The 16,633-nt window shown below is 42.6% G+C and overlaps 1 protein-coding gene across 1 annotated transcript in view; it reads left to right on the top strand.

Annotated features, from left to right (window-relative positions):
• The window catches only part of MXD4 (MAX dimerization protein 4), a 104,290-nt gene that overhangs the window by 55,408 nt on the left and 32,249 nt on the right, over window positions 1-16,633 (top strand). Inside the window, exon 4 of the mRNA XM_030191109.1 lies at window positions 11,292-11,406. Coding sequence (XP_030046969.1) covers window positions 11,292-11,406 — 115 coding nt within the window. The remainder of the gene's footprint in view (window positions 1-11,291; window positions 11,407-16,633) is intronic.

Genomic DNA, 16,633 nt, shown 5'->3' with positions numbered 1-16,633 from the left:
TTGACTTTATTCTATAAAGTAAGCATGAAGTTGGATGCCTGATATTATAGAATTAGAGGGATAGTGTGTATGCAGGAATATAATTTGAAGGAACCGTGGCAGATTTCTGATATACAGTTGTACTTTATAAAATGTATATATACATGCATAGAACACATACTGCTTCTGCCTTGGAGTAAGTATAAATTTTTCAAGAGCATTTGTGCACTGCCAGGTATAGTTCTGAGACTCTATAAAGGCACAGAAGCATGAATGTTGTCTTTATAATATTTCCAAAACTGCACCTTTTTTATAGACAATCTACAAAAACTTTTTTACATGGAAATGTAAGGAGTCATTTTAAACAGCTTTCACAGGGTATAGGTACATAAAATATGAAGTTCCGTACATACAGGAAGGGTTACCTGCAGGATGCAAAAGTATAAAAGAGGATAATGAGCATGTTGAGGTGGGTTCAGGGTATGTCATCAGGGTTTGATTGTGCTACATATTTTATAAATCTAATATGCACATACATCAAGTATGCATGTCTGTAATAGGACTAAATTGGCTATGCAACCTGGTGATTGGATTAGTGCTTTGTTCGACAGTAGTTGCGAGTTCTTGGTTTTATTGTCAGTCTTTATACATTGTCCCCTCTGCTCTCTCATCCTGCTCTTTCATAGTAACATAGTAAGTGATGGCAGATAAAGACCTGAATGGTCCATCCAGTCTGCCCAACAGTCACATTCATTCTCAGTTCAAGATTAAATCTTTGTTGTTTCTGGGACATAGACCGTAGAAGTCCGCCCGGCTCTGTCCTTTGTTCCTTACCTAATTTTTTTCTTGCCTTCTGCTCTGATCAGCCTGTTTGATCTTTGACTCTCTTGTCTATCTGGTTGTTGTCTGTCTGCCTGTTCTAGCTATGTGTCTGTGCCTCTGGTTTGTGTTTGGGTGTGTGCCAAAGCCTCTGTGTGAATATGTGTGTTCATGTATAGCTGTGGTACTGATGGTGGGTCTGGGTGTGTTTATCTCATTGTATTTCTACATCTTAGTACAGGTTTGAAGCATAGTACTATTAAAAGCAAAGATACAAGGAAGGTGGTGGTTAGTATTTCTAGGATGAGCATACTAAATGTGTGGTTTGTGTGACCTTTGGCTTGGAGGAGGCAGAGTCAATAGCCCAACCCAGTTCCTGGACTTATCAGACAAATAATGCATAAGGATGTTTAGCTTGATAAGGAAATTAATATAGTCTGCAGCCTTCTACTAGGTGAAGTCATGCTGTGCCAGTGCATCTGAAGGTCATCATCGCAGCCTAACCTTTTTGGCCACTGAAAGCTTTCAGACTACTCTGGCAACCACAGTAGGCATTAGTCAGTTGGCTACCTCAGTTTGAGCTCTTTTCTCATGAGAACCAATTATTGTATTTCTTTTCCTGAGGATGCACAGCAGATAGAGCAAACCATGACAGAATTTTATGACATTGGTCACCTTTCATCAAGTCACCCTGTCAGTCTGGCTTCAGTGAGCACTTTTGAGTGCCAAATCACTGGAGAATGGATTTTAGGTAAGAAAGGACCTCTGACACACTCTCAGGTGAATTTTCGTAAGAGAAGGGCGCCCATCTTCCAACACAAATCGGGAGATTGGCGTCCTTCTCTCAGGGTCACCCATCTCGGCATAATCGAAAGCCGATTTTGGGCGTACTCAACTGTTTTCCGTCGTGGGGATGACCAAAATTCACAGGGGCGTGTCGGCACCATACCAAAGGCGGGACTGGGGCGTGATTAAGAGATGGGCGTCCTCAGCCGATAATGGGAAAAAGAAGGGTGTTTCTGACAAGCATTTGGCCGACTTTACTTGGTTCATTTTTTTTCACGACCAAGCCTCGAAAAGGTGCCCGAACTGACCAGATGGCCACCGGAGGGAATCGGGGATGACCTCCTCTTACTCCCGCAGTGGTCACCAACCATCTTCCACCCCCCCCAAAAAAATTTTTAAACACTTTTTGCCAGCCTCTATGCCAGCCTCAAATGTCATACCCAGCTCCATCACAGCAGTATGCAGGTCCCTGGAGCAGTTTCTAGTGGGTGCAGTGCACTTCTGGAAGGCGGAACCAGGCCCATCCCCCCCACCTCTTACACTTGTGGTGATAAATGTTGAGCCCTCCAAACCCCCCCAAACCCACTGTACCCACATGTAGGTGCCCCCCTTCACCCATAAGGGCTATGATAGTGGTGTACAGTTGTGGGGAATGGGTTAGGGGGGGTTTGGGGGGCTCAGCACCAAAGGTAAGGGAGCTATGCAGCTGGGAGCAATTTCTGAAGTCCACTGCAGTGCCCCCTAGGGTGCCCGGTTGGTGTCCTGGCATGTGAGGGGGACCTTTCATTACTGCCCCACAGTGTACAGCAGAAGATCATTACAATATGATCCACTGGCAAAATAGGGCTATGATGGAGGGGGGGGGGGGCTTTTTGACCTTTTGAAAACACACTTTGGGTGCCTGGATAGATTCGGGAGCACTCTGCCACCACCACACATCCATCAGGAATAATATACCATGCTGCATGCTCCGCAGTTTAGCAACAACTTGCAGGCAGTCTCTTCCTGAGGTGTTCCACTAGAGTCCTTCAAGAGCAAAACGAATATTGACAAAGGTGTGGAATGCTGACATCTGCAAGGACACATTAGGCATTGGCAGCAAGAAATGACTTGATTCTGAGACATTCTTAATGTATGTCAGTTTAATTACTGTACATTATGCAATTTTACAATACTCGAGGTTTGTGTGGGTTCCATTGTCTTGAACAGCTACCACAGTCTTCTACAGTCAGCTCTCTGGAGCTCTGTGATACTGAGAGGTTTATTCTGAGGCAGTACCTCATCTAGCACTTCACAGACAGGGCTTTTAGCTGGTGGTATAGAGAGATAAACGGTAGAGGCCTTACAAAAGGGTAATGAAATTCTGTTGAGGTGGGTGCAGGGGAGAAGGGAGTTGGGGAAAGACTAATGCGAGTTCTTATCTGCAATAAATGTTCCATTGTACATGCAAAACTGCAGAGATTGCCATTTAGGCACGCCTTCTCTTGCACCATCTTCTCATTGTGAAACATGAAGTGCTCTGCACAGGCAACAATCAGGCCATCACCTGGGAGCTCAGGCAAAGCCTTGTGGCAGGGCCCTGGATCTTATCCAAAGAGACTAACACACCTGCTAAGGACAACAGATATGCATACTTATACCCTGGTGCTAACTTTCTCAGAAAGAAACTGGCATCCTCCATCTTACCGCCACCACCTTCCTGCTTTGGTTTGACTGCTAGTTATATTGGGACCACATCTTCTACCAATGACATTACCTCTGAGTTGGCTGTTTACTGCAGTAAATGAATTTCATTCTGGGCTGGACTCCTTGATGACAGCATGGTTCTTTCTCTAGCATAGACCTGCTGGTAGAAAACCTAAAGGAATACATAATACCAGAGGCCACACATATATAACATTCCCTTGCCCAAGGTAGCCTGGCTGAAGTGCATTTCCTAGGTGAGTTTTATAACCTTCATGTCTACTTTCCTGTGCAGAGCCCAAATTGTTCCCCCAAACACACCTACCCTCTGGTTGCATAAAAGTTAAGAAAAAAACCTTTGTCACTGCCTGCGCTTTTATGCATGGGGTAATTTTATGAGGTTTTTTATGTGTGTACATGAAAAATTTATTTTTAAAATTTACCCTATAATGTGCACTGCAGGCCAGAATTTGACAGCAGCTTTGGCTGTACAGTGCTGTGTGACCTGCTGTCTTAAACTGAACCATACAGATAGCAGCTGAATATGGCCAGCTATTCATAGGCATCACTATGGGACGAGGCAAGTGCCATCCCAAAAAAGGATTTGCAACCAAAGTTCCAGGCATATACTGCAGAGCTACAGCAGATTTAAATTTTGAACTTGCAGAAAATGCCCCAACACTCACTCGGCTGTCATCAACCCTAGCACTCATCTGCAGCCCTGCTAAGGCGAATGGCAGTAAAGGAAACAGAAACTGCGGAGCCTTTCCTCTTGCCTACACTGCTATTGGCTCTGCTGGTCCCAAGCCGGTCACGTCCTATTTTATTTATTTTTTTACATTTGTACCCCGCGCTTTCCCACTCATGGCAGGCTCAATGCGGCTTACATGGGGCAATGGAGGGTTAAGTGACTTGCCCAGAGTCACAAGGAGCTGCCTGTGCCTGAAGTGGGAATCAAACTCGGTTCCTCAGTTCCCCAGGACCAAAGTCCAACACCCTAACCACTAGGCCACTCCTCCCTATTAGCAGTGCAGGCAAGGGAGAAGGCTGTGTGGTTTCTGTATCCTTTATTGTCATTCGACTTAGTAGGACTGGAGCAGAGTGCCAGAGGAGGCAAGGGACAAAAGTAAGGTATGGGGAGAAACAAAGATCTAGTCAGGTGCAACCTCGGGGTCAAAGTAGTGGAGTGAAACAAGTAGCTAAAGTGCCGAAGGTTAAACAACTCAAATTTCTGCTTCTCAAACTGAAAAATGAGAAGTTCCACAAAACCAATCTGCGATGACATGTCCCACTCACCAGTTCTAAAAGACCCAAGCCCACTTTCTCCTGCGGTTTATATACTGTTGCCATGGGTAAATGAGGGCTCTTTCCACCCTACAAAAATCTTCAATCTATAGTAATAACCTGTTATTTTTGCATCAAGGGGTGTTTTGTTGGTTTATTGTTTTAAACTTAAAATCAAAAGACATATTTATAAAATAAGCAAGTGGATGCCTAATCAGCTGCTAAGTATGCCGGTAATTACTAGGTGCAATATTTTTGTGCTTGGACTATGTTTCAATCATTTTTATTAAGTGAACATAATCAGCTGTAACATTTCACATTACATAAGCAAGTTCCATAACAGCAATTGGCATATCTTCACATTTTATATTTTTATTGATATTAGTAGTTCCCCCCCCCCCCCCCCCCCCCAAAACTACTCCACCTCCCCTCCCTGTTCCCTACCCCCCTTCCCTCCCCACAGATTCTCCTCCCCGTTTCCATTCTATATCCAATAATAAGCAGAGGTTACAGGAGCAGCAACAACGGGGATTATAGGTTCAATATCTGGCTCCGGACCATTGGGGTCAAGGTTTCCCAAAAGGGTGCCCATCTGCATTGTGCTAGGTATATTACGTAATTGGTGTAATTTTTATGTTTGTGTCTAGTTTTGCCTATTTCTACATGCGTATTTGCCTGTATTATGTAGTTGTACTCCTGCCTCAAAGACGTATGTCAAGTACTTATATTCTACCCTGATTTATTTGGCAACTTGTCCTTTAGGAAAGTAGGTTAGAATACAGTCAGTGCAAATTGATTTTCCTTCCTGAGTTTTTGTAGGATATGTGGTCTAGTAAGGAAAATGTTTTATTCATTGTGCCATTGCTATTTCTTGGATATCGAGTTATGTATTTGTAGGGACTGAGACTTATGTCATTATTCCATCTTAGTGGCTGTGGTTTCCTAAGTTTCTGTTCATTTTACCATTCATATTATGTAAGAGGATCAGGTATATTTAGCTCTTCCTTTGGTTTTTCAGTGATCCAGCATGGATGACCTACTGTTAAGTACTGTATGTTTATGTTTATTGGTACTTGATATACCACCTTTCAAGGGCTACTAATGAAAGCAATTTACATTAGGAAAAAAACAGGAAAGGAATGCCAATCAATTGACAGGAAAGAGTCAACTAGGATAAAAGACAAGAGAAAAATCAGTAGTAATAGTATCAGACAGACATGAGATTCCACTCTGCCAAGTACCCAAAACTCTGAGTATGGTTCCAGACTTGTGTAAAGAGATGAGTTTTCAGCTGGAATTTGAATTGCTTACAGCAGTGCTCGGTATGAAGGATAGAAGATAAAGAGTTTCAAAGGGTTGGAGCAGCATAGGAAAAGGCACTCTGACAAGTAGATTCTAAGTGAGAACGAAAAACAGAAGGAATGGACAAGTGACTATCCTGAGATGATCTCAGGGCCCTAGATGGAGTGTAAGGTGTGATCAAAGATGCCAGATATAATGGATTACCAGAATAAAGTCCCTTATGTGCTAAGATCAAGATCTTAAATTAAACTCTGTAAGGTATGGGGAGCCAGTGGTTAATGTATGAGAAACAGCGTAATATGATTGAATTTCCATGTGTGAAACAAGATTCATACAGAAGTGTTTTGGACCAGTTGTAGTCTTTAAACAAAGAAGAGGTGCAGGCTTAAGGTCTATTTATCCAAACTGCAGATAGATTACGCCACCATAGCAGCAATTATGGTGATCTTTTGAGGTCATTCTTGTTATGTCATATCTACTGCTGTGCTCCTCACAACCCTGGGATAGGTACTGGCACCAAGTTGCTTCTGTCTCTCCCAAACAAACTGCAAGCTCAAGGTCTTTTTGTCGAAACTGCAGTAGATGATGCCACCAAAGGGGCAGTTGCAGTGATCTACCGGGTCACTCATGTTGTGCTGCATCTATTAGTGCCCTCTACACAACCCTGGGGAAAGGTATTGGCACAAGTCACTCCTCTCTCTCCCCGTCAGTTGCAAACTTGATCACTTCAAAAGGGCATTTCCTCCTATCCCATGGCCTTTTAATTTCCTAACGAACTCCTGTGAGGGAGTTTGTCAAATGCCTTCTGAAAATCCAAATACACTGTAATAACCAAGTTACCATTATCTACATGTTTACACCTTTGAAAGTATTTCTGATAAATTGATACGACCAGACTTGCTTTTCCTGAACTCATGTTGACATATTTTATTTAAACTGTGTCTATCTATATAGTCAGTAATTTTATTTTTTAGCCTTGCTGCAATCATTTTGCATAGCACCAACATTAGGTCAACTTCAGGGACTCGCTAGGGCATTCCTCGCCAGTTGGCCTGATGATGGGCAGACTAAAAAGCAGAAAGGCAGCTCTGCATGTTCATTGCAGGAGTAGAGGTAGAAAGATGTACAAAGTTGTCCAATCCAGTGTCTGCTCCTGGGAGATGAGTAGTTTGAATTTGATTGGTGATGACAGTGTTCTAAATCTTTTCCACTTCCTGACAGAAGTAGAGAGACCCTATCTCTCCCTGCTTGCTAATTTAAAACATGACAATTAGATTGTCTGTTTTTGAACAGTGAGCTACCTCAAAGAAGGTGTACACATGAAGCTGTAAAATATAGCTCAAAACTCTAGATGATTGATATGGAACTTTTCTTTTAGACTTTGACAAGGTGCTTTGATTAAAGCGAGAGTCTGAGTTCCCAATAATAGATGCTTCCAGCACTGAGTGAGGGCAAAGTGGAATTCCAATAGAACAAATGGGACACCTGTGATCAGGTTATATTTGGCCATCCACTACATAATTTGAAGTGTGGTAGGAAGGATTGATGAGAACACTGCCTGAGCACCTAGGTGCTTCACCCTCTGACCTAAAGCCATGAAGTATCGTTTGATATGTTCAGTATGATACTTAGCAGTATTATTTGTTCTCACATGGATGAGCAGCATAGGAGAGTGGTTAGTAGGCTTGATGAGTCTAGGCAATCTTTCCGCAGCATCATGAATCTTGGCACCAGGAGACAGCACACTTCCCTGGACAACATGTCTGGTCGGCAGATGGGCGCCTCAGTAACCCTCAGAAGTGAATATCCAACCACCACTACCTTTCGCTTCTTATTGGCCACTTGTTCAGCGGTGTTGGGATTTTTGATTGTTGTTTCCTCCTGTTTTTGAGATGTTTCTAGCTCTTCTGCCTCCAGGGCTGCAAACCGATTCTTCAGTTCAACAGAAGATAGAGTTGGAGGGTTGATCTTACAGGATCCAGTGGCCTGTGTTCAGCTGTGCTCTGTCTGCACAAGGTTGTCTTTCTGTTTTCTGGAAGTCCCCAAAGTTTCAACTTGCATCTCTGTGATGAATTTCTGGTTGTCACAGATGTTTCTTAGTCTTGCCACCTCCTCCCTTAGTTCTTTTCGGAACAAATTCTTTTTTAAAATTAACCCTATACTTCCGAATTCTATAATATCATGCCTTAATTTCCAAGTGGAAATAAAAGCATATTCTATAACAATGTGCATAACTTAATTGGTTAACTAGCTTATCAGCACTATCAATTGGATGTTAACAAGCAAATAGCACTAATTGGCATTAAGATTTATGTCCACAACTCGGTAAGTGTATTCTGTAATGTGGTGCTTGAAAATTCTAAGGCGCATTGCTGAAAAGGGGGCGTGGCCATGGGTGTGAGCGTTTCTAAAATCTATGCATGTTGTTATAGAATACACCCACTCTGCGCCTAATTTAGGTGTTGGGATGGCATAAATAGGCACGACTAAATATGGTCACGTGGAGAGGCGCTCGGCATATTCTATGTACTGTGTGGAAATTTAAGCCTTTTCTATAAAATTTAGGCATACTTTAGAGAATATGCCTAGGCTTATTTTTTTTCCACATGGAATTTTCAGGTGCCATATATAGAATCTAGCCCAGTGCTTCCCAAACCTGGTCTTGGAGGCACCCAAGCTAGTCCTAGCCATTGTTGATATCCTGGTCCTGCCTCCACTTCATGCAAATCTATCTCATGAATATTCATTGTGGATATCCTGAAAACCTGACTGGCTGGGGTCTCTTCAGGATCAGGTTTGGGAACTACTGATCTAGCCCATAGTATGCACATTAAAAGCCCGATTAAGTGAAAAATACTAAAAGGCACCTATATACTTTCATAAAATAGGCACCCAGATACAGCCTTAACAGCACACAAATTTGAACATACATACTTCTGTTCTGAGGACGGTATAAATTTGTGCATGAACTCTATACATGTACACACATATCTTAGAAAATATATGCTTATATTGTAAAGCCACCCCTACTGCATTCAACCTATGCCCCCAGGAATACCAACACATGGCATGCATGTAAGTTTGTACTATCTTGTCAGTACAACACTTCTCTGTTATTTATTTATTTATTACATTTGTACCCCGCGCTTTCCCACACAATGCAGGCTCAATGCGGCTTACATAGTAATTTGCAATACAAAGTTATAGAATAGAAATTTCAAAAACAGTAGTGAAACAATGTAATGCTGGCTTGGTAGTGTATGATAAGTTGAGCTTGATAATATATGACTAGGAAAAGAGAGGTTAGACAAGATAGGATGGTATAATTTGGGAGAAAAGGGGTAAGGAGGGATAAAAGTAAGGAGAGAAGAGAAGGAAGGGAGGTCGGTATCTAAGTCAGAACAGAATTGGGAGTGGAGGTTGGTAAGATTATGTTGGGGCATTAGGGTAGGCTTGCTTAAAGAGATGAGCTTTCAGCATTTTTCTAAAGGGTAAGTAGTCGTTTATTAATTGGATTGGTCTGGGTAGAGCGTTCCAAAGCTGGCTACTCAAAAAGGAGAAACTGGATGCGTAGTAGGTCTTGTATTTAATTCCTCTACAGTTGTTAGTAATAAATCTGTCTTTTGGTGTGATTTAATAGTCTACACAACTTGTTAGTTTAACCTTTGATTGTTAATCAGTGTTAATCAGTGCTGACATTGAACCCGAGCCAGTTTGGGATAATGTGGGGTATAAATATCATAAATAAAATAAATACATATACTTATGTATATGTGCAATTTTATAAAATGACTTTACTGCATGCTAAACGGGCTTTATATGGGGGAAACCCTTTATAAAATTAAAAACTTCGTGCCGTGTAAAAGATTTTCTTTGGGCTGCTATGTAAAAAGAAGTAAATACACCTGTTTTTTTCAGGTAATACTGTACACATGTGTAGATGCTTTTAGAAAATAGTTCCACCTGTTCCGAGTCAGGTGCAACTTTCTGCATGTACTGTGTGTAGGTGCATCTGTGTTTTTGTAAAGTATGTACCTAAATGTAACAAAAAATAAAATAAAATCTCATTATTTTGTCCTTTTGCCTCCATCATCACCTACCTATGGTGGGGGTGTTAAATTCTAATCTTGGAGGCTACAGGCAAGTCTGGTTTTCAGAATACTGCAGTTAATATTCATGAGATATATAACCTACATTATTTGAGCTCTTGCTGACAAGCATAAGTTTTATATAAAATATACCCAGATAATTTTATAACAACCATTTTCCATGTGTAAAATCTGTTTGAAATATGGAAAATGCTTTATAAAATTACCTCTTTGATGTGGCACAGTGGTATATTTCCCCTTCCTTGTGTGGTGTGTGTGTTGGGGCTGTGTGTAGGGGTGTGGTGGGGGGAGGGCGCAATGGATATGAGCACCAGTGTGTGAATATGTTAGGGGGGACCATGGAGATTTGGGTCAGAGGTCTGGAAGGGGGTGTATAGGGTGTCAGGAGGTGTGTGGGTTGGTGGAGAGAACTTCCAGTTTCAGCTGGCAGGGCTTGAGATCCTTATTTCCTCTCCTCCGCAGCACCATCTCCCTCCTACTTGTTCCCTATCTGCCACATGGCCACCACTGTTCTAAGTTGAGAGGGAATCCTCCAAGCTGCATTGCTGCCAGTGGGGGGGGGCTTCAATATTGTGTTTTCAATCACTAGGGACAGACAGGTTTCCTGCAGTCCTGCAGAGCTTGCCTGTCCCTCACTATTGAAAATGTGATAGTGAAACAGCAACCCCCCCCCCCCCCCCACACACACACACACACTGGAAGGACTGTAGATGAAGGACTCCTGCTCAGCTTAGAAAGAACAGTGATGGCTACACGGGCACACAGGTGCTAATGCATATAGATGAATAGACAGAGACATCACCAACAACAAGCACTCCCGCGTAAGTGAAATGTACCTAAAAAAGAAAACATAAAAGCAGCAGTTTACCTTTGTTGACTTAAACTTTTCTCTAAAGGGTGTAGCACTGAAGGAAAAATACAATTTTATGTGTTTTGATAATTTAGGAGTATCACACTTGAGGAACCCAGTAGTTCCCTTATCAAAGGGCACACAGTGGGCCCTTCACGAAGTATGCCCTCTGATTGTGCCCAGCAGAGGGAGTGAATTCTACTGTTCAGAAAAATGTGAATTGCTAGTGCACACTGCTTCGTGATAGGAGGTAAACAGCACTCTTATAAACTCTGTAGTTGGTTATGTTGAAGAGCTGTTTATTTAAGCCTGCAGCCAAGAAATTAGATATCTATAAATACCGAAGGAGTGGGCTGATCAGTATGAAATGCCATGTAGCAGTTCAGTGGCAAAATCTTTCAAGCTTTTTCTTTTCTATTGTGCCTATAAAGGCACGCTGTTACATGTATACTTAGCATTTTTTGTTCTATTTTTTGCAGACGAGCTAAACTTCGGTTATATTTGGAGCAGCTGAAGCAGTTGGTGCCTCTTGGGCCAGATAGTACCAGGCATACTACGTTAAGTCTCCTGAAAAGAGCTAAGATGCATATCAAGGTAAAGAAAAGTTCATGCCGTACAAAATAGTATTCCACTAAAAATATTTGCAATTATCTTTTAGTTCAGTAGAAACAGCAGTTGGGAATCAAACTTTCCAGTATAGGTGGTTATTTTAGAAGCTCTATTCTTGTTTTGTACATCTAAAAACCAGCATGTAGATGTCTGTATTGCATGGACGTCCAAATCCCAATTATGTAAAGCCAGGATATGGATGTCTAAAACAGCAGTACGTCCATATGACATGGGGGCATGGTTTGGGTGTATTTTGGGCAGGACTAGGGAGGGGCCAAAATATGGACATTCAACACCAATCTCAGAATGAGAAGGGACTTCTGTGTCTAAAAAGATGGATGCTGTTATTTAGACCTGGTACTTGGCACATCCAGGTTACAGAAAGGTGCTCTGATTTGATCAGCTGTCCACTGAAGGGATTAAGGCAAGTCACCTCCCTAATCCCTCAGTGGTGGTTGTCCCCTTCCCTTTCCTGAGCATGAAACTAGCAAGGGATACGAGGCAGTTTGACAGTGTCAGGAACTGTGGACATTCTTAATAGACCTCCTTGCAGATCTGAGAAGTAGCCTAATGTTTAGAACAGTGGTCTGAGAACTACAGGACTTTAAATTGTGAACCTGAAGGCTATTGAAGTAGTATATATTCAGGTATAATAGGTATTTTTCTATGCCTGGAGAACTTGGAATTAGAAATAAATAAATCACAAACAGCTGAAGTGGGATTTGAATCTGGGTCCCCATGCTACCCCTCTACTCTGCATGGACGTCTATGTGACTATTTTCTAATAGTTTTTCTCCGAGGACAAGCAGACCATCTGTATTTTCACATCTGGGTGATGTCATCCAACAGAGTCTGGTGCAGATTCTGACTAGTGAAATGATTGCAGAAATATGTAGCACATGCACTGGTGCCTTTCCACCTGATGTGCAAGCACAGTTCGTCAGGCATCGTTTTTCCATGGAGCAGGGAGAAGGCGTCTTTGTATTCTCTTCTTTGTGCGTGTTTTTTCTCTGCTATTGCAATGCCTTCCCATTCGGGTATTTTTGTCCCTTCACAATTCTGTTATCTTTCATCTTTATTTTATTTTGTTTCCTTTAGTTTTTTTTTAGTATTTTTGGCTCTTCAAGTTTCCTTTCTTTTTCGCAAGTTGCTAGGCCCACTTAGGCCAGGGCACCGGCCTCAATTTGAATGCTGCCCCTTTTTACAGTTCACAATTAAGGAGTATAATTTGGCCGTGATTCTTTTTTCGATGTCTGAGAAAGCCCCTAGTGACAGACCCACACTATTGGTGCATTGGGTGCCTTGGGCTGACCATGAGCATAACTCTTGTTCTCTCTGATTGCAAAAGCAGTTGAGAACACAGAAGGATTAACAGGTCTTGCAGGAGAGACTTTTTGGCTCCTCAATAGTGATCTATCAACATCGGCACCGGAAGCATAGACTTTGATGGCTGTTCGGACTTTGACTACCACTGGCATCGAGGAGGTCTCTGCCTCTCCCGACATTGGCCGCTGAAAGTAGGCCCCAGGACTGGTCAGCATTGGACCTGACACCAAGGATGTGTACAAGTTTGACATCGTTCTCGACACCAAAGAACCTATATGCTGAGTATCGGGGGAAGCCCAGGAAGCATAAACATCGATCCTCTTCGACACATGGTGCTGGAGCATTGGAATCACTGATACCTGAGAAACGCCGGCACCAGGAGGAGCGCTCCCCTTCTTTGGTAGAGGTGCGGTGCACAAGATTCTGAACAGCCAGGTTCCAATTTGGGGTTCAGTACCAATTCCTTCTCAGGCTGTGTCTGTCCTGACTCCCTGGCCTTTGCCAATGCCTTCCTTCAATGAGCAGTACCTAGCCATTCTCAGGGAGGAGCTGGTACAGGTACTGCAGTTGCACTCCACTCAGGCACTGAGGGCACTTGCGCCAGCTACGGATCAGCCCAAGATTCTCCTACCATGCCTGTGGAGATATTCTTGGTGTCAGTGTCAGCAGTGACCCATGCAGTACCACTCGTGATGTCGAAGGAGGAAGCTTCTCTGGAGTCTGAGGGAAGGACTGTACCTTAGCACCCTTTGGGGTGTGCACATGGTTCCACTGAGCCAGGGCAAGCCCAGACTCATTCAGTCCAGTCTGAGTACAGTGAGGACTGGGCCTGCTCATGGAACTCTGAAGAAGACCCTCATTACGTCTCAGAGGAGGAGTCTTTTGGGGTCCCTTCTGATCCCTCCCCACCTCAAGAGAGACATAAATCTCCTCTTGAGGGTTTCTTTCACCAGTTTGTCAAGGAGATGGCTTCATCTATTCCATTTAAGCTGAAGAAGGAGGAGGAGCCCAGGGTAGAGATGTTATCTGTTCTGATAAAATATGTACTTAATAGAAAAGCCTTTAGTAATTTACAGAATCTCATATTATCTTCTAAGTACCTTAATTGCTTGGGTAGAGAATTCCAAAGTTTGGTACTCTGATATGTGAAGCCTGCAATAAGGATTAGTAAAAAAGATCTTTGCAGTTTGGATAATGGAGCATGAGATATTCTCTAGATGTTTTTACTTTATTACGTAAAGGTAAATCAATTAGTTGTTGCATGTAGGAGGGTGATAAACCATATATGATGATTTGGTAAACAGTCACACATATTTTAAAGGTGAGCCTGGCATTTATGGGAAGCCAGTGAAGTTTTAACAAGAGAGCAGGAGCACTGCATACATGGCGGGCAGCACTTTTTTGTGCTGTTTGTAATTTTTTAAGGAGTGAGATTTTAATACCTGCATAATATGGCATTACAATAACCAAATGTGGATACTACCAGTGATTGGGTGATAGTATGAAGTGTGGAGCTTGGGAAGAAAGGATGCAACCTTTTTAACTTCCAAGGAAGATGCTTGAGACCACCTTTGAGACCAGAGCTTCGAATGATAAAATGCAGGTCAGTGGTAATAACCAGGATTTTCATCGATTAATCTAGGGCGTATGATGTGTTGTCAGTAATGAAATTTTTTAATGAAATGGTTTGATAGGGGTTGGTAAGTATGAGGAATTTAGTCTTTTCCCGATTTAATTTGAGTTTGAAACTAGATGCACAAGATTCCATCAGATCTAAACTGGTTTTAATCTTGTGTATCATTTCTAGTAATTACCTTTTGAAGGGGATATAAATGGTGACATCAGTGTAGATGAAGGAATTAAGTCCGTGAGCTTCCAATAAGTAGCCCAGTGGTGGCATCATGGTACTGAATAATATGGTACAGTGATTATAGTATGTTTTAGCGCTCCAATCAATGATGCAAAACATGCTATAGTGCTGTTAATAAAGAATTTTTGAAAATTGGTAACTCTATGCCTTTGTTTACACATTTTGTAAGGGGTTACCATTGTTTTCCGTATTATCCTACTTTTCAGTTATCAGACACCAGGCCGGTTCAGTTTGCGTCAGATAATTGATACTCTACTTCCTTGTGCCCAAAAAGACAGGAATTTCATTTCATCCTAGATCTAAGGACCCTGAACAAATTTCTTGTAAAAAAAAAAAAAAAAATTCAGGATGATTTTCCTGGATACCCTACTTCCCATGATTCAGGAAAAAGTTTGGCTATGCTCTCTGCACTTAAGTGATGCTTATACCCACATTTTGATTCTTCCCAGTCACAGGAAGTATCTTGGATTCCATATAGGGAAACACCACTACCAGTATCACTTTCTGCCGTTTGGCATCACATCAGCTTCCAGGGTATTCACCAAGTGTCTAACGGTAGTTGCAGCATTTTTGCGCAGACTAGGGGTATATGTGTTTCCGTATCTGGACAATTGGCTGTTCAAGAACATATTGCAGGAAAGAGCGACAGAATCAATGCACCTAACTATTCGTGTGTTGGAGCTACTAAGATTCATGATCAACCACCCCAAGTCCCACCTTCTCCCAGTGCAGCGATTGGAGTACATAGGAGTCCTGCTCAAACCATTTCAGGCTCAGGGTTTGCTTTCCCAAGTGAGTGCAGAGCCTTGATAATACTCGCCTCACAGGTCTGAAGCAGCAAGCAGATCACAGCTCGGCAAATGTTGAGATTAATGGGCCACATATCCTCAGTAGTACATGTCACTCCCATGATACGACTCCATTTGAGAGAGACCCAGTGAACCCTGGCTTCCCAGTAATCTCAGGTGACTGGGAATCTAGTGGATGTCATCCAGATTCCGCTAGAGTTGACTCATGCCCTTCTCTGTTGGACAATTTGGCCTAATTTGACTGTGAGACTACCATTCCAAATTCTACCATCTCATAAGGTGTTAACAACAGATGCATCTAACTTGGGGTGGGGAGCTTATGTGGATGGCTTCACACCCAGGGTCTTCTCAGGAAACAGCTTACCATATCAACGTCCTCGAGTTCAAGGCCATTTAGAAAATTCTAAAGGTTTTCAGAGATTGGCTACAGAACCAAATTATTCTCATTCAAAGGGATAACCACGTTGCAGTGTTCTTTGTGAACAAACAGAGGTGTATGGAATCCTACCCCTTGTGACAGGAGGTAATGGAGATGGGGCAGTGGGCACTCCTTCACAGAATGGTCCTCCAAGCCACGTACCTAGCAGGAAAGGACAGCTGCCTGGTGGAAAGACTGAGCAGGGTTTTGCAACAGCACGCATGGTCTCTCAACATAAGCATAGCCCATAAGATCTTCTAAGAGTTGGGCACCCCCTCAGTGAATGTTTTTGCCACTCATCTCATCAACAAGGTACCCCAGTTCTGTTCCAAGCTGAGATCATATGACAGACTAGCATTGGATGCTTTTCTTCTCTGTTGGGGGAAAGGTCTTCTGTATCCTCCAATACCTCTCATAGAGAAGATTTTGCTGAAACTCAAACAACACCAGGGAACTGTGATCCCAATCTTCCATTATTGGCCGAGTCAGATCTGGTTTCTCCTTCTTTTGGAGTTGTCTTCCGAAGATATGTGGAGATTGGAATATTTTCCGATCTTCATCGTGCAGAATGAGGGATCCCTTTTGCATCCCAGCCTCCAATCTCTGGCCCTCACAGCTTGGATGTTGAGAGCATAGAATATGAACCCTTAGTTTTGCCAGAGGGTATCTCTTGCATCTTGCTGGCTTCCAGGAAAGACACCACTAAGAGGTGTTGCCCATTTAAGTGGAAGAAGTTTGCCATCTGGTGTGAGGGCAAGACCTTATAGCCCCTCGCTTGTCCTACACAAA

The sequence above is a fragment of the Microcaecilia unicolor genome, chromosome 2 (genome assembly GCF_901765095.1).
Source record: "Microcaecilia unicolor chromosome 2, aMicUni1.1, whole genome shotgun sequence".
NCBI classification, from domain to species: Eukaryota; Metazoa; Chordata; class Amphibia; order Gymnophiona; family Siphonopidae; genus Microcaecilia; species Microcaecilia unicolor.
This window is presented reverse-complemented; position numbering and strand designations above follow the sequence as displayed.